At 52.1% G+C, this 15,922-nt stretch overlaps 8 protein-coding genes and 1 non-coding gene across 9 annotated transcripts; 5 read left to right on the top strand and 4 right to left on the bottom strand.

The window, feature by feature from the left end:
• Positions 1 to 11: 11 nt before the first annotated feature.
• Positions 12 to 2,134, bottom strand: BD324DRAFT_617533 (putative alpha-glucosidase). The gene is made up of 7 exons (XM_022014933.1): positions 1,991 to 2,134; positions 1,762 to 1,947; positions 1,501 to 1,707; positions 1,064 to 1,454; positions 817 to 1,012; positions 573 to 772; positions 12 to 531 (listed from the first exon to the last, which is right to left on the bottom strand). The coding sequence occupies exons 1-7, from the start codon at positions 2,004 to 2,006 to the stop codon at positions 54 to 56; spliced, it is 1,674 nt and encodes a 557-aa protein (XP_021872709.1). The 5' UTR covers positions 2,007 to 2,134; the 3' UTR covers positions 12 to 53.
• BD324DRAFT_617531 (P-loop containing nucleoside triphosphate hydrolase protein) lies at positions 2,113 to 4,763 on the bottom strand. The gene is made up of 4 exons (XM_022014932.1): positions 4,561 to 4,763; positions 4,164 to 4,513; positions 2,667 to 4,125; positions 2,113 to 2,585 (listed from the first exon to the last, which is right to left on the bottom strand). The coding sequence occupies exons 1-4, from the start codon at positions 4,700 to 4,702 to the stop codon at positions 2,368 to 2,370; spliced, it is 2,169 nt and encodes a 722-aa protein (XP_021872708.1). The 5' UTR covers positions 4,703 to 4,763; the 3' UTR covers positions 2,113 to 2,367.
• A 207-nt stretch (positions 4,764 to 4,970) lies between these two features.
• BD324DRAFT_617526 (dehydrogenase) lies at positions 4,971 to 6,830 on the top strand. Its single transcript, XM_022014931.1, has 12 exons — positions 4,971 to 5,102; positions 5,154 to 5,207; positions 5,259 to 5,314; positions 5,356 to 5,386; positions 5,435 to 5,543; positions 5,584 to 5,785; positions 5,835 to 5,849; positions 5,888 to 6,047; positions 6,086 to 6,391; positions 6,431 to 6,436; positions 6,471 to 6,643; positions 6,691 to 6,830. Exons 1-12 carry the CDS (start codon positions 5,058 to 5,060, stop codon positions 6,788 to 6,790), a joined length of 1,257 nt encoding a protein of 418 aa, XP_021872707.1. The 5' UTR covers positions 4,971 to 5,057; the 3' UTR covers positions 6,791 to 6,830.
• On the top strand, positions 6,821 to 8,364 carry BD324DRAFT_617522 (Alpha/Beta hydrolase protein). Its single transcript, XM_022014930.1, has 7 exons — positions 6,821 to 7,105; positions 7,142 to 7,151; positions 7,189 to 7,298; positions 7,340 to 7,490; positions 7,528 to 7,751; positions 7,799 to 7,847; positions 7,886 to 8,364. The coding sequence occupies exons 1-7, from the start codon at positions 6,954 to 6,956 to the stop codon at positions 8,225 to 8,227; spliced, it is 1,038 nt and encodes a 345-aa protein (XP_021872706.1). The 5' UTR covers positions 6,821 to 6,953; the 3' UTR covers positions 8,228 to 8,364.
• BD324DRAFT_293805 (hypothetical protein) lies at positions 8,113 to 8,911 on the top strand. Its single transcript, XM_022012399.1, has one exon. The coding sequence runs from the start codon at positions 8,349 to 8,351 to the stop codon at positions 8,805 to 8,807; it is 459 nt and encodes a 152-aa protein (XP_021872705.1). The 5' UTR covers positions 8,113 to 8,348; the 3' UTR covers positions 8,808 to 8,911.
• BD324DRAFT_t8 lies at positions 8,798 to 8,906 on the bottom strand. Its single transcript has one exon. It is a non-coding gene; the product is annotated as a tRNA-Arg (tRNA).
• Positions 8,912 to 10,102: 1,191 nt separating the features above from the next.
• On the top strand, positions 10,103 to 11,485 carry BD324DRAFT_641213 (C-3 sterol dehydrogenase; the record flags this gene model as incomplete). Its single annotated transcript, XM_022017407.1, has 3 exons — positions 10,103 to 10,233; positions 10,285 to 10,348; positions 10,388 to 11,485. The coding sequence occupies 3 exons, from the start codon at positions 10,103 to 10,105 to the stop codon at positions 11,483 to 11,485; spliced, it is 1,293 nt and encodes a 430-aa protein (XP_021872704.1).
• A 299-nt stretch (positions 11,486 to 11,784) lies between these two features.
• Positions 11,785 to 13,605, bottom strand: BD324DRAFT_576967 (hypothetical protein; the record flags this gene model as incomplete). The annotated part of the gene is made up of 8 exons (XM_022013226.1): positions 11,785 to 11,997; positions 12,056 to 12,146; positions 12,195 to 12,470; positions 12,526 to 12,732; positions 12,785 to 13,089; positions 13,139 to 13,230; positions 13,284 to 13,397; positions 13,449 to 13,605. 8 exons carry the CDS (start codon positions 13,603 to 13,605, stop codon positions 11,785 to 11,787), a joined length of 1,455 nt encoding a protein of 484 aa, XP_021872703.1.
• A 720-nt stretch (positions 13,606 to 14,325) lies between these two features.
• Positions 14,326 to 15,918, top strand: BD324DRAFT_617509 (hypothetical protein). The gene has a single exon (XM_022014929.1). The coding sequence runs from the start codon at positions 14,583 to 14,585 to the stop codon at positions 15,609 to 15,611; it is 1,029 nt and encodes a 342-aa protein (XP_021872702.1). The 5' UTR covers positions 14,326 to 14,582; the 3' UTR covers positions 15,612 to 15,918.
• The last annotated feature ends 4 nt before the right edge of the window (positions 15,919 to 15,922 follow it).

The raw sequence follows: 15,922 nt of genomic DNA, 5'->3' as shown, positions 1-15,922 counted from the left end.
GAGAAGTATATTGAGCATTTAATCAAAAATGTCCTGGGCTCGAAGAACTAGTTTCAAGCCGTTTTAACCCAGACTGTAACATCTTGGGGCACTTTATCTCCTTGCAGTTCTCCGGAAGCAACGAGGACCTCCCCCTTAGGCACCTCAACAGCATCAGTCCCAAAGTTGGTCAGGACCTCCCATCCGCCTTCACGCTTAAAGTGCAACACGTTCTTGTCGTCGCCAACCCATTCGAGATCCTCGGTGGTTTGGAGTTCCCGTCGGTATTTCAAACCCTGTCGGTACATGTTCAAAGTCGACTTGGGATCCTTGTCCTCGACGTCAGCAGCGTACCCGCCCATCCATTCGGGTTGAGGCAAGTGGGCCGGTGCGCCGGTTCCAAAGCCAAAGTTTTTGCCTTCTTTTGTCCAAGGAAGCGGTACTCGGCATCCGTCACGACCGATTTTTTCGCCCTTACTGTTGATAAAGGTGGGGTCTTGACGTTGGGCAGGAGGGATGTCAATGACTTCGGGGAGGCCAAGCTCTTCGCCTCTGCATCACAGTTAGCATACGAGTCGCAGTTCGAAACTCACTGGTAGAGGTAAGCCGATCCAGGAAGAGCAAGCATCATCAATGACACAGCCCTAGCTTTTTTCAATCCGAGCTCTTGGTCGCACTTGGGTTCCTTGCCTCCAGACTTGAGGAACGGCTCGTATCCGACCTCGGCCCATTCCTTCATGGTCATCTCCTTGCCGTCACTTGCGATACCATATCGTGTAGAGTGGCGAACAACCTGGGACGGTCAGCGCAGCTTCGCAAGAAGAGCACGATACATACATCGTGGTTGGAAAGAACATATGTGGTAGAGGAGCCTGTCCTCTTAGCATCGCGAAGGGACGAGACGATGCAACTCTTCAGCTGGTCCCGGTTGTATTTCTGAATGAGCATGTCAAAGGAGAATGTTTGGCCGAGTCCCTTGGTAGAGGCGTATCTGATTTGTCGGTGAGGCTGAACCCAAGCTTCGGCCACAGCACTGGAGGGTCAAGAGTCAAACACGCGTACGATAAATGAGGGCGAGACTCACAAGAGAGGAGGGTTATACTGATCAAAGACCTTTCTCCACTCGACGTAGATATCCTGTACATCGTCTCGGTCGAACAGCGGGTGTTGCTTGCCGTTGGCATCTGGACCCGATCGCCATTCGCCAAGCTCAGCCTTGGTCATCAAGGTCCCACTGAGATCCTTGGTAAGAGCATGGGCAACGTCTATTCTAAATCCGGAAACTCCTCTGTCACCCCAGAACTTCAAAGTCTTCAGGAAATCAGCCCTGACATCGGGATGCGACCAGTTGAAGTCAGGCTGGAAGGGGCTGAAAATTCCTAGGTAGAATTGACCATCACCAGTAGGGATCCAAGCGGGACCGCCGAACGCCGCGTCCCAATCGGCAGGGGGTTGAGACTTGTCGGGACCAAGACCTAGACGCTGTCAGACACTGTAGCTTGGGCGGTAGAGGAGACTCACCATCAAGGAAGTGGAATCGAGATCGAGCTTCGCTTCCCGGAGGAGACTTGAGAGCTTCTTGGAACCAGGGGTGATCGTCACTGCAGTGATTCGGAACAATGTCAACAATGACCTTGATTCCAGCTTCTTTGCAGGCCTTGGACATGGCGTCGAAGTCTTCCAACGTGCCGATATTTGGGTCGACATTTCGATAATCGGCGACGTCGTCTGAAAGAAGCGAGGAAAATCAGTCTCGTCCTAACATGAGAAGGAGAGGCTCACATCCTCCATCCTTTAGCGCGGAGGGGTAGAATGGACTCAGCCAAATGGCATCGATACCGAGCTGCTGGAAATAAGGGACCTTTGATGTGATTCCCTTAAGGTCGCCGATTCCATCTCCATTGTCATCTGCAAATGAACGAGGATAGATTTGGTAGACACAGGCCTGACGCCACCAATTTGGGTCGACTGGAGATCAACGTCAGCAAGCGTTTCCAGCCGAATCATTCACCTGTAGAGCTGGACATGACTTGCTAGCAAGACGCTTTGGTGATTGATGTTCGAGAAGAACAGAGAGATGAGGAGCAGAAAGAAAGGCGGGGCTGTTGTGGGTGGGTGACCGCGGTGGAGGTCGGCTCTCGCCCGAAAGGAAATTTGAAAATAAAATGTTCAAAAAAGAAGCGCGCATTAACGAATTGACGAATCGTCTCGGTTTTTGTTGTCGCCCAAGGCGCTGTGTGGCTCAATAAGCGCCTGGAGCACGGTGCGGAGTCAACGTATCGTAGCCGTCGTATGAGAGATCAGTATGCGGAAGTGTGCTTGCATTCCAATACTGTTGATACACACAAGATACGTAGAAAACGTTCTAATGAAAGAAGCGAAAGTCATCTAGAAGTCGGATCCTCCCGATGAACCGCCTGAACTGCCACCAAATGATCCACGGCCCCCACCGTATGATCCACGATCGTCTCCAAATGACCCACGCTGTCCTCCATATGAATTACGGCCGCCTCCATATCCTCCACGTCCGCCTCGGTCACCTCCATATCTTCCACGGTCACCGTACCTACTTCCGGATCCTCCGCTTGAGCGGGCACCAAAGCCGCCTCTGCTCTCCCCATCATCGTCTGTGCCTCGACCGAAACCACCGGATTCTCCTCCTCCGCTTGAACGGGCGCCAAAGCCGCCTCTGCTCTCCCCATCATCGTCTATGCTTCGACCGAAGCTACCGGTTCCTCCTCCAATGCGTCGTGAACCATAGCCGTTACGACGGTTAATGCCAATCTTGGCAAGCATGTGCTCGGACATATAAGGGGGTTTGGGTTGACCAGCCGTGAGGACAGCCCATTGCTCCAAGCCTTCAAGAATCTCGTCGGGGCGCAATCTCAGCTCTGACGCATGACCAATGTAGTATCCGAGCATAGATGCGAAGACTTCCTCGATGGCAGTGGGGTCCAGAGAGGGCATCAAATTCTGGACAGCCTCGTCGATTCCCTCCAAAGCTGGGACCCCCTCATCACCAACTTTCTTCTTGGCCATTTCCATGACTTCAGACTTCAACTCATCAGATGGAAGGGTCTTGATGGGTACTTGACGCATCTCCCTCATGAACCCCTGCTCCCAAGGCATGAGCACCAGATCGCCTCGTCCGCCTTCTTTGCCTGCTCTTCCAGTTCGTCCGACACGGTGGATGTACTGCGTCGCGCTGGACGGGATACCGACCTGGATGACTCGGGTCACATTGGGGTAATCGACGCCTCGAGCAGAGACATCTGAGGTGACGAGAATCGACGGCCGTGTGTCCCTCCTGAAGCGTTCAGAGGCACGAGATCGTTGATTTTGATCTAGACGGGAGTGGATTTCATGGACGGACACCTTGTTGGGCAAGTTGTGGTTGAGCTCTCGCATCAACGTGGCATAGAGCATGGTCAATTTGGTGGTGGGCAAGAATAGGATGATTTTGGAATTGTCTGGGTTGTTAAATTGGTCGTGGGCGATGAGTCGAATGATGTGTGGAATCTGATCGGCTTCACTTTTCAATACAGTTGCGAATTGCGGTACGTGAAGGTGGACGTTGCTCTCATCTTTCGGTACACAGTCGATGAATTGATGGTTGTCCTGAATTGTGCGTCTGGCAATTTGGTGAATCTCTTTGGAGACAGTAGCGGAGAAAAGGAATGTCTGTCGTTTTTTAGGCAGATGATCGATGATAAAGTTGAGATCTTTGGTGAAACCCATTTCCAATAGTGTGTCGGCTTCGTCGAGAATCAACAGGTCGGTTCCTTGAACGGCCTCGGCCACATCGGGCTCGCTCAACAAGTCGCACAATCGACCAGGAGTAGCGACGACGATATCCTTTCTACCTCGACTCCAATTTCGCAACTGAAAGCCTCGGCTTTCTCCTCCGACGAGCAGTCGGACCTCAAAGTCCTTGGTCCAGGTGCAAACTTTCAGCGCCTCGTTGGCAATTTGCGTCGCGAGTTCTCGTGTCGGTGAGATGATCAAGGCACCGACATGTGATCGTGAAACGTTTCGGCGAGCTTGACCTTGCTGAGCCCCGTCGGGAGATCTTCCATCTTCGTTGGCTCGTGTTGAAAGCGTTTGAAGTTGGTTCAGGCGAGCTTCGATGGCAGGGATAAGGAAGGCCTTGAAAGTCAGCGGGACATGCGGCTTTGCAGTCTTACGAGAGTCTTTCCAGTTCCCGTCTTGGCTTTGACAACCAAATCCTGTCGTCCACGCTTCTTGACCTCTTCGATAGAGGGATCTCCAGAATCATCTTCCGCATACTGGCCTCCCACCAGCCATGGCATCAATTTGAGCACTCTTTTTTGGACCTTGCTCATAGCCGAGAGCTGGAATGGCTTGAAGACCAACGCTTTGAGGATATTGGGGTTGATTCTGCCCTGGAGCGACTCGAAAGGCACAATGTCAGTCTTCTCTCCAGACGCATCGGCGGCACTAGTCGGAGCATTGGGTGGTTCAGCCTCATCGGGCTTTCTATTGGTCGACTCTGCCACGTAGAATCGCTTGAGAGCTGGGACGATGGTGAGTTCAAGGGTTTGCGTAGGAGATCCAACTCACTTGAGCGAGAGAGCAGGCTAGGATTCTGGACAGAGACAGCCGCACATCGTACGTATGTCCTGGACAATTGTATCGATCGACGTCCCAGAAGCTGCCCAAGAGCCACCGATGAGGATTTCGTAGCTAGTAGTCTTGGGATCATGACGGTTGTAGCTGTTGAGATCTGGATGATCACTCTGACAGCTTCAGTAGGTGAGTTTGATTGCTGGCAAAATTTTGAAAATTGTGATGAGGAAAGCGGACCTTTCCGATGATCGAACACTGACTTTATTCGAGCCTCCGCGCCGGTGGCTTGTCACGTGGTTTGACTTACGCGGAATCAAAAAAAAAAATACCATCAAGGGTGTTTCTCGGCGCGAAGGCTCGGGTCGACCGGGCCGGCTTGGTAGGAATTGGAACTGACATTTTGGTCAAGAACAGGAGGCATACATCTTTGTTCATTCTCTCCAGAATCCTGACTGCTACTCAGATCAACCATCGCATCGTCCAGCATCACCATGACTGACCAACTTCCTCCCATCTCTGTCGGACTGATGGGTACCGTGAGTGAAATACTCTGATGCCCCTCTTTCAATCCTGACATCTCCATCTAGGGTGAATACACCACCGGAATCACCCCATCTGGACAGTCAAAATCAGACAAGAAGGTGAGAACGAGCTCGGACGCTGCATCAGTGATTGGTTGACCTTATGTATAGATCGGCGTTGTCGGAGTCACCATGTTTGATCTGCGACGACGAGGCAAAGTTACCGAGTGAGTGTTTCATTGCAGAAGTCCGACCTCACTCCAATCAGCATCATTATGGCCGGGACCAACGGAGGCAAGGCGAGTGGGCAATTGACGAGCTTTTGAAAATCTCTGAGAATCGCCCAGTTCCCGGAGATCAAACAGCACTTCCAGAAGAATATCGGGGACGTGTACAAGGGTCTTGACCTCTCATTCAGAGGTTTCCCAGAGGGCAACCTGCGAGATGCCGAGGCTTGTAAGCACATGTCAGGCTATCTGAGCTGAATTCAATCAAGACAAGAGCGCACTTCGTGCTCTGCCAAAGGGCTCGGCTGTGATCATCTTCACTCCCGACTCGACTCATTTTCCCATCGCTGCTGAGGCTCTGAACCTGGGCCACCACGTTCTTGTCACCAAGCCAGCGACGCAAAAGCTCGAGGATCATCAAAAGCTCATCGAGCTTGCTGAAGAGAAGGGGCTGGTCTGCTTCGTTGAGCAGTGAGTGGGAAATCCCATGATCGATAATGGAGATATTGACGTGTCATAGCCACAAGCGATTTGAGTGAGCCCACCAACGCACGCTCGAATGCTGACCATCAGCCCCGCATACAACGACGCCCGAGCCCGGGCACAGAAGCTCGGAGACTTCAACTTTTACTGCTCATACATGTCGCAGCCGAAATTCCAGCTCGAAACGTTCAAGTCGTGGGCAGGTATCGACTCTGATATCTCCTACTACCTCAACTCGCACCACATTGATGTGAGTGTGGGTGCACGTATTCGCTAAGCAATGCTCAGATTCACTGCTGGATGGTTGAAGGACGATACAAGCCCACCAAGGTGACCGCTTCCGCCACCACTGGCATTGCCACATCGATGGGATGCGATCCCAAGACCGAAGACACGATCACCTTGTTGGTCGACTGGCAGAATCTCGAGGACTCTAAGCAGAGAGGCACCGCCGTCTACACTGCCTCTTGGGCCGCTCCTCTCAAGGCCGGAGTCCATTCGGAGCAGAGACTTCACTACATGGCCGCAAAGGGAGAGATCAGGGTTGACCAGGCTCACCGAGGCTACAGCGTGGTCGAAGACGATATTGGCAAGGTGAGCGATGACGAAGGGGACGACGCTGACGCTTTGTAGCTCGACGTGAGATAGCACTTGATACAGTTCTGACCCTCAGTATAATCCATTCTACGTCAAATACTCCCCCGACGAGAACGGCTTCTTTGATGGTCAAAGAGGTTACGGCTACTTGTCTCTTGAGAAGTTTATCGATGCCGCTCGATCCGTCTCGGCTGGTCAGTCCAAAGCTAGCGACTACGAAGGCAAGGGTTTGCCAACGGTCAAGGCAGTGTAGGTCCTGGCACGCGCAGCTGAGTTCTCGCTCATTCTTTCTTCAGGGTTCTCACAACTGCGATCATTCACGCTGGCCGAATCTCGCTCGACGAGAAAAGGAGCGTGGAAATTGTAGACGAGAATGGGAAATGGAAGCTCGTATGAGAGCATGTAGAGATCTGTATGCAAAAGTGATCCATCGCCGCCGGGCCCGAAATAGTCTCTCACCATACCCGGCCTCGGCATCGTTCGGGAAGCGAGTTCGTCACCTGTGGAGAATACATATATTGAACCTCCTCCCCCCATCCCCCCATCAGGATGCAACCACATGCTCTACACGATGGCAACCAGACACGATTTTCTGAAAGAATCCTATCGTTTGCGATACAAGGACATTCAGGGGGTCGAGGGTGGAGGGTGTCATCTCAATGTCTACCTCCCTCAAGATGTGACTTCCGCCGAGACTCTGCCCGTGGTCATGTAGGTTCCGTCTGGGTGGGTCAGGCTGACTTGCAGGATGATACGGGTGAGGCTGGAAGATCATACCGTACTGATCAAGGCAGGGCGGGGGCTTCTGGGTCGGTGCCGCCCATTTGATTCCATATAATCAAGTCCATTATCTGCTGGATCACAAAGTTGTCGTTGTCTCTATCGAGCACCGGCTTTTGCCCCAGTGAGGAGGACAGATTTATGAACCTGCTCACGCAATTTCAGCTGTCACATCGAGGAGATGAGGCATGACTGCCTGGACGCCCTTCGATACTGTCAGGAACGCCTTGGCGAGCAGGTTCAGGAGGTGCATATCGACGGAAGTAAAATCGGTGTCCTCGGCTGGAGCGCTGGAGCGCTGTTAGCCATCTATCTGGTGAGTCTGCGGACGAGGTCAAGCTGACTATACAAAGGCACACGATGCGTCGTTGAATGGAGGCCTGGGGCCCTTGGCTATTTCGGTGACCTATCCTCCGACCGACATGTCAGGGTCGAACAATCGACCAAAGTCCGACTTTGAGTCGAAATTGGAAGCTGATTCTACTTTGAAAGCCCAGTGGGACAGTCTGATGCATGGGCCGGCGTCTTCAGACTGGAGTCCATTGCCTCCAGGCTTGATGCCGGGACAGCTTGCAAAGTGGGTACCGGGGGACGGGGGGCAGTTTTTCGGTCTGACAGGTTCAGTGTGCCACCTCCGCAACCAATGCCGGAACGCATGATCATGTTCTTTGCAGTGAGCACAACTAGCTCAGTCGTAAGCTCACTCCTTAGCAAATCCATAGCGAGACTCTCTTCACCTATCTCTATGATCATGATCCTCCATACACTCAGCCGTCTCCACTAGACATTGCAGATTCCCATTTCCCGCCGACAGCCATCGTCATGGCCGAATCGGACAAGGTGATACCCATCTCGAATTCTCAAGCCCTGTACGACAAGCTTCAAGCCAAGGGCGTGCCCAGTGCCTTGTTCACTTGTCACGGTATGGACCATATTCAGGCCGAGTGCTTGGCCACGGCGGATCCTTGGCCTGCGAACCGCAAGGCAGAGTGGTGGGAAGCCATCACGCAGAATTTGGACTTTGTCCTGGACGCAATGGGCGTGGCGTTCTGAATGCAGACTAGGTTGTTACATTGATCAAGCAATGCAGCGAGCTGTGTAGTGGCCTGGCGCACAGACGCCGCTCAGAGACATCAGTACAGGAGATGGTCAAGGGATTCTTTCAGCGGAGACAATGCAACATGTAAAGTCAGTAGCATTCGCATTGCTGCTTCACCGCGTGCCTTCCGAAGTCCACAACTCAACCCGCGGGGAAGAATCCCTCCTGACAAAACGGACAGTCTTGATGTTCGCAGTGCCACAATGTCCGTCTCGCCCGCGCCTGCTTGTCTGCTGGACGATCGGTGCGACTCGTCGGCGAGTGCGACCCGATCCACACCATCTCCACACCCATCACTCACAGACCCCACCACACCGACATCACCCTGCCACACTGCCGCCACATTTGCCACCTATTTTCACGCGCGCGTCAAAAATTACGGCATGCCTTAAAATCCACCTGGATATCACCCATCTTGGAACTTTGTGGCGATCTAGTTCGTTCGTTTCTGATTCGATTGACTTCGTTCTTGTTTCTACAGATGCAGGAGAGCTTCAGGTATCGTTAGAACAGCAAAAAGAGCGAATCCGCTGAGGGATTTGAACCCCCGATCGCTTGATTAACAGATTTGATCGCTAATGTGACGAAAACAAGACCTCGAAGTCAAGCGCCTTACCCCTGGGCCAAGCGGACTATTTTTGCCATGTGTTTTGATCATTGGTCACGCAATATATGAATATGTCAGTAGGTGAGCTTCTGTGATTCTCGGGCTATCGAATGGTATCACATGGAGCTGAATCGGCCTTGTGGAAGTGCCAGAACGAGTCGAGAGAAGCGCAAAATATGACATATCGCATCAGGTGGATTTTGAGGCGTCTCGTGGCGAAAGCAGCAGCTGGGAAACCGGTCCAGGTTGCTTGAGGGATACTTTAGAGGGCGTATCGGAGTCTTGATGAGGTTTGATGGGGCTCAGAAAAGTCTAGATCGGCTCAGGAGCGAGCTGGAAAGGGATCATCGGATTTCAGGAATTTCCATGGAGTCATGAATCCAGCGAGTTGTATCCACCGTTGACCGGTTCTTTCTGGACGCTTTGTCGCTGTTTTGAGCGAGATTAGTGTGTTAGGCATGGAGTACGATGCTGTGGGAAGCTGTGGGCGTGTATGGGTCTCGCCATTCGGCTTGACAGCAGATCGGACACATGTGTGGCACTGCTCGAGAACAAAACCATTCAGCATTTTCGCCGTGTTGTACTCCCTAGGGGAGATACAGGCCTGCTTGCTGGGTTCGTCACGCCCCTTCACCAGTGTCCTCCTATCCTCGTACTGACTGTGACTGAAGATGGAAATTCGGACGGCTGCCCGACTCGTGACGAACAGGATATTGCGCGTTGAGCGCCATCCGCGGCTACTCGTTGAGGCGTTAATGGAGCTTCAGCGAGATGAGTCAAATCTTCGGCCCTTCTTGTTAGATACAGGCATGACAAATCCCTGTCTTTTTATTGTCCAGACTGTCTTCGAGTCAGGTGAAGCGCGAGACATGGTTCAATGCTGCGTCAAAAAGCTACGAGGTCAAAAATTAGGAGAAGGCATCCCCGCCGTCGGCTGGAATTTGGGCACAGCTGGCCGCATTGGACCATATCCAGACGTACACGGTCAGCCTTCCTGAGCCCTAGCATGATTTAAACTTTCCAATGGACCTCTTGGATCTTGAGAAGCCTCACCTTCGATGATACGGATACATCGTGGGACGTTTGGGTTTACAGCAGACCTTATCTGCCACGCTGCCACATTCGGTCAAATACATTGAAAGGCCACTCTTTTCTCCCACTTACTTCCCCGGGAACTAGTCTTCAATATACCTCTCTTTTGAAGTCTTACATACCACACAACATGCCAGGCGAGGAGTCCTACTTGATCATTGGAGGTTGTGGCTTCCTCGGACGATGGATCGTGGATCAGCTCGTCGAGCGAGGAGAGACCAAGGTCGCGGTGTTCGATATTGTCCAGCGGCATTTCGACAAGTGAGACGACTTTGAGCGTATGTGCGCGGGCAGTGAGCTGATGAAACGTAGCAATATCACCTTCTTCACTGGTGATCTGAGCAATGCTGCTGATGTGGAAAATGCCATTGTCAAGGTTGGTTGAATGGATTTGGAAGACTCTGCTGACGACAAGTCTGGCGCGACGTCAATCATCCACACTGCTTCTCCTCACTATACCGCCCCCGCCGACATCCTCGAACGAGTCAATGTGACTGGCACTTCAAATGTCGTTGACATGTGTTTGAAGCACAATGTCAGAAAGCTCGTCTACACCTCCTCAGGTGCAGTCTATCTTGATGGGATCCATCAACTCATTTCGGCGGACGAACGGTTAGATTACGCTGAGAAACCGCTCGATGTGTACAACACGACCAAGATTGAAGCTGAGAAAATCGTACTCAATGCCAATGATCGCTCTGGCGAGGGTCTATTGACATGCTGTATCCGACCCTGTGGAATATTTGGACCCGGAGATCAAAATAATATTAAACAATGGCACCGAGTCGTCTTGAATGGACAAACGAAATGGCAGATCGGTGACAATATGAACATTAACGATTTCACCTTTGTCGGCAACGTCGCTCGAGCTCATATCCTCGCTTCGGATCGTCTCGCAGAATCGTACCCCTGTGATAGATTCCGAGACCCGCTTCCATCCATCGACTTGTCCGTCGGAGAGCGACGCGTTCCTACCTCTGAAGCTAGACCGCTTGGACCCAACACGTCACCTTCGGAAAAGGATCTCGAAGTTGCCAAACGCTTCGCCTCGAAAGAGTATGATCCGAACGATCTCCGACCTGTTCTCAGGAACCGAATGGACCACTTTTCCGAGCAATCCAATTTGGAGGATGAAAGTGCGTCTGTACCCGTCGCTGGCCAAGCGTACTTTGTCACCAACGGCGAGCCAGTCTACTTTTGGGATTTCGCAAGGACCGTATGGAAGCACTTTGGGCCATTGCCAACGAGTTACTGGGTGTTGCCAGTCGCCTTGGGTTACATTGTCGGCCTATTGTCGGAGACCTTTGCCAAGATCTCAGGAAGGCAACCAGGCATGACGAGGTACAACATCTCCCAAGTGGTCCAGAACCGATACTTTAGCATTGAAAAGTCGAGGCGACTGTTGGGATACGAGCCCACTGTGGGCATTCAAGAAGGGATTCAGCTGATGGCGGATTGGTACAAGGAAGAGTTGGCGAAAAAGGGAGAGCCAGAGTCGAAGAAGAGCCGATAGACAAACCGTAGTCTTTGTTTGGATGACTGTTGATTGGACGACATGCATGACTTTGTAGAGCGCGGTCCGGGCAGTGGAAGGCTGGATGTGCTTGAGACCCAGCAGTGACTGTTTTGCTCCCACGAGTATACAGGTCGCGACCGGCGTTGAGCATGCGCAGACCATGTATCGAGCCCGACGGGCCGAGAGGCAGCGTTGTGAATGATGACAATGTGCTGCATTATACTTGATGGCTAGATACGAAAGCTACAACGGGACAACATATAGAAACGAAATGGCTTCATTCATGACGGACAGGCTCAAACTTTCGCTGGAGTCAGATTCGACCTGTCACGACCCCCATCTGGCATGTTCACATCGTACTCATTCTCCGCAACAGCTCTGCGATGCGCATTGACGGCCTTGCGACGGAACAGCCAAACGGCAAGCGGGATGGTTATGAGGGATAGAGCAATCCAAGCGAGAAGGATTCCGAGGTTCATGGCGATCTCGTTCTTGGTGTTGAAGATGATCTGGCATGGGAGAATTGAGCACGAGCACGGTCCTGAAGAAGATCTCTCATCCACTCACCGTCCTGACGACTTTGCCGACATTGTAGAAGGGCATGGCAACGCCATATCGGAAGATCCAAGGCTGCAGCTCATGAGGCAAAGAGGCGACCCTGCAAGGATGTCAAGGGTTGGACGACAATCAAATGGTCACGGCTCACGAGACGTTGACAATGATCAATGGAATCAAGAAAAAGGCCATGAATTTCGGTCCCAGAATGGTGATTGCGAACTCTGTGGCCAATCCGACGGAAGCCATGCCGAGGAATAGCGTGAAAGCCCACAAGAAGAATCCACCGGCGTAGGTGAAATGCGCGCCAAAGTGAACTTTGAATGGCAAACTGACCATGGCGAAGAGGAACGAAATCGGGAGGTAGCAGAGGAGTGGAGAGGCCAGGCGATAGAAGATGTAAGATTTGGTCGTAAGGAATGGCGAGCTTTGATCAGTCAGCAAAAAATAAGGTTCTGCGAAACAAAAGATATGGCACCTACATGATCTCTCGGACGGCATTGTTCGTCATGGTGATGATGAAGGCAAAGATGAGCATGTAAATGAGTCCCACGAGCGTGATAGCTGTGGCGACAGGCTGATTGTAGGGTCTCAGATTGTCTAGCGTCCAGTAAACCGGGTTGACGACCGTCGTTGGCGCACGAGCGAGGGCCTCCATAGCAGTGGCATTGCCGGCATTCTGTCCGAGGCTGGGAGAGAGGAGTCAGTGTGATCTCGTTCGGGTTGACCGCTTGTGCTCACTATTGAGCGACCGATTCGGCATTAAATCTTCCAGTGATCATACCGAGGTCCTCGAGGATGTATGGCTGCAGGTAATTGCCCGTCGCCAATTCGTTTCTCGCTTGAGCATAATACACTGTAATGGCGTTGCTACCGTTGTATGACGAATTACCGATACTTCGAGCTTGTGCCAGAGCCTCTGTGGCTCCCTCGGAGATGACAATGGCAGCCCAGACACCTTCTTGGACCACATCCTCGGCGACATCTTCGTTGGTAGGGAAGGCGGACGGATCAGTTGAGAAGAATTTGAGGTTTTTCATTTGGAGCTTCGACATGTGTCAGTATAAGAAGCGTGAGATGCAAAGACAAGCTCACGAGTCCCTGTGAGACAGCGGATCCTATCTCGCCCCCATCACGGTCGATGACACGGACAGTCAGACGATCGGTGAAGTGGTTGCTCTTCCATACTGGCGAAAAGATATGAGTGAGCGTGCTCATGCGACGCAATGCGATCACCCACATGATCCCCAATAAGCCGGAAGACAAGCCCACATGACGAGGATGGAGAGGACAACGGTCGGTCCGAGGATTTTGAGCGCAATCTTTCGGAAAGGTTTCATCTCCGGGTCCCAGACTGCGTCCGTCAGGATCGGATCAAACTAAAAAATGGCGATGAAACACTCACATCCATAGGCAAACTTCTTCAACTGAGGTTTTCCTCCTGCCCTACGAGCATCACTGGCTCTCGCCAATGATGCTTTCTCGTGCGCATCGCTCGAGGCCACGGCGCCTAGAGCAGCAGCGGCAGGACCGACATTGGTCGCTTTTTGCCCTTCTGGCATCTTGCGAGACGGCACGGATGGATCTTGCACGTTGAGAATTTTGCCGCCCTCGCCTTCACTAATGTATCCTCCTTCTTCCATAGGTTTGTCCGCAGCCACTCTATGTGTGTGATCCTGGGATACAGCCGTCGTCGTCGAGTACGCGTAGCTATCGTGACTATGGCTAGACATGATACCGGGATGAGGTGCGCCAGATGACGATCCTATGCTTGGATCTGATGTGCCAATGGGTGGCTCAAGATGTGTTCGATGAGTCGACATGGTCAGTTATGGATGGAGCTCTTTATATAGACTGGAGTAGCTTCGGTCGATCGGCTGCTGAATATACAAAAGACGTGAAGAGTAAAAGAGAGTGAATAATAAATCATTCGCTCGTTCGGGCATCATTTTGCCCGGGCGGCGCGCCTGGAAATTACAGCGTCTCACCACAGAACGCCGGACTCGGGATCTGAGGGAGTTGTCTACTCATAACGGGACATTACATATGAGTCACCTGAACGATATGGATGCCCACATACGGGATGTCTACATGGTCCTTCTGCCCGCGAGTCTCACACCTGATGTTGCAGCACTCACCAGAGTCAGTCAGTCCACTCCATCACCGAGGTCTTGAGCCATTTTATTTATCTGATACGAAGTGGCTTGGCGCGTGGCACACACCTCGGCATTTGAATTGAATAATCGTTACCATAATAACTAATAGTGCCTCACCGAGGGAGGGGGGATTATGAATCTCATTACTAGACGCCACATCCTTCTGCATCATGGCTGGGTTGAGTTCAACCGTCTACACGATCGGAGCGGTGCCTTTCAACACCTCCGAAGTCAGTGGACATTGCGGAGCAGATGGAATGTGTTGCAGGATTGTCATGCTCGAAACTTGACTCCACAGAGATATTGCTCAAAGCCGCAGATTTCCTCTCACACGTGCATGTTAGAGCCCGGATGATACATCTAGTTGCCCGAAAGAAAAGAACATGAGACCCGAAGGACTGAAGCCGCTCTTGACTCTGTTCATTCAGCCGCTCACCATGTTGCTGCGCAAGATGATATCACTGTGGTCTGCATGCGCCTTCATCTCCCAAGGATGGACCAAGTCTCTGGGAGATGGATACACACAGATCGGAGCTGGACCGCTCAACATTTCAATCTCGCAACCTGGAGTCCCTTTTGCTCCGTCTCCCCTCCCGCCCTCGAGCGCAGCTTCTGATCCAGATGGACTCGCAGCTGCATTCTTGAACCTCGGTCGAACCACACAGTGGGACCTCATCTCTGCAGTCCAACTCCAAGGCGATACCTGGGAACCGGAGGGTATGGTGAAACTAGGTGATGACCGGATCATTATCTCTGCTGGGGAATACACTGCTCCGACCATTCCATTCGGCAGAGACGCCAATGGCACCCCGATCATCCGCAACGGAACGGACCGCGCGAACGGAGCTGGATTTGCCCATTTGATCCTGTTCAACTCGACAGATGGGACCCGCATAGCCGATGCCACATTGACTGAACGTGGATCCCAAGAGTATCATAATGGCGGATGTGATTATGATGGACAGTGGATCTGGTGTACGATCGCTCAGTATCGTCCAAACTCCACAGCGACACTCGTCAAAGTCGATCCAATGACTTTGAAGCCCACCCCCGTAGCCCGGATCGCCGATCACGAAGGAGGCGTGATACACGATACGAGGACTGATCATCTGGTCACGCTGAACTGGGGAAGTCGAAACGCATCAACTTGGAGCTCGAGACGGCAATACTCTCTCGAAGGGTTTTCTAGACCTGTGAAAGTGGTTCGAAACCCAAGCTATTTTGTCGATTATCAAGATTGTAAATTTGTGGGATACCCTTCGTGTCTCGGCTCAAAGTCTATTGCACTTTGCTCAGGCGTAGCAACGATCGGATCCGGCAATTCATCTTACAATCTCGGTGGCATCGCGTTGGTCGATACCGAAACGATGGATCCTCTGGTGGAAGTTCCCATCGCATGGCCAGCGAAGTAGATGTCAGGATGACTCAAAATCCAGTCGAAGTGGCGGTGGTGGACGGCAAGTTGAGAATGTACTGGGCGCCAGATCAACACAACACGGCACTGTATGTGTACGAAGCTCGACCTCGGAGTCCATTTGAGTACGGAGGATCCGGCGGTGGATGGTTGTAGCTCTAACAACGCGCGTCAGAGTCATGTGCATGTGATTGTCTGCGTTTTGTATCTTGCCGCCACAAAACCCCGCTAGCTGCCCCTGTCCGTCACGCTGCTCCCGCTTTTTGTTGCCCTGAAAATTCCATTTATTTATAAATCTGGGAGACAGTG

This window comes from Kockovaella imperatae (assembly GCF_002102565.1).
Source record: "Kockovaella imperatae strain NRRL Y-17943 chromosome Unknown BD324scaffold_3, whole genome shotgun sequence".
Lineage (NCBI taxonomy): Eukaryota > Fungi > Basidiomycota > Tremellomycetes > Tremellales > Cuniculitremaceae > Kockovaella > Kockovaella imperatae.
This window is presented reverse-complemented; position numbering and strand designations above follow the sequence as displayed.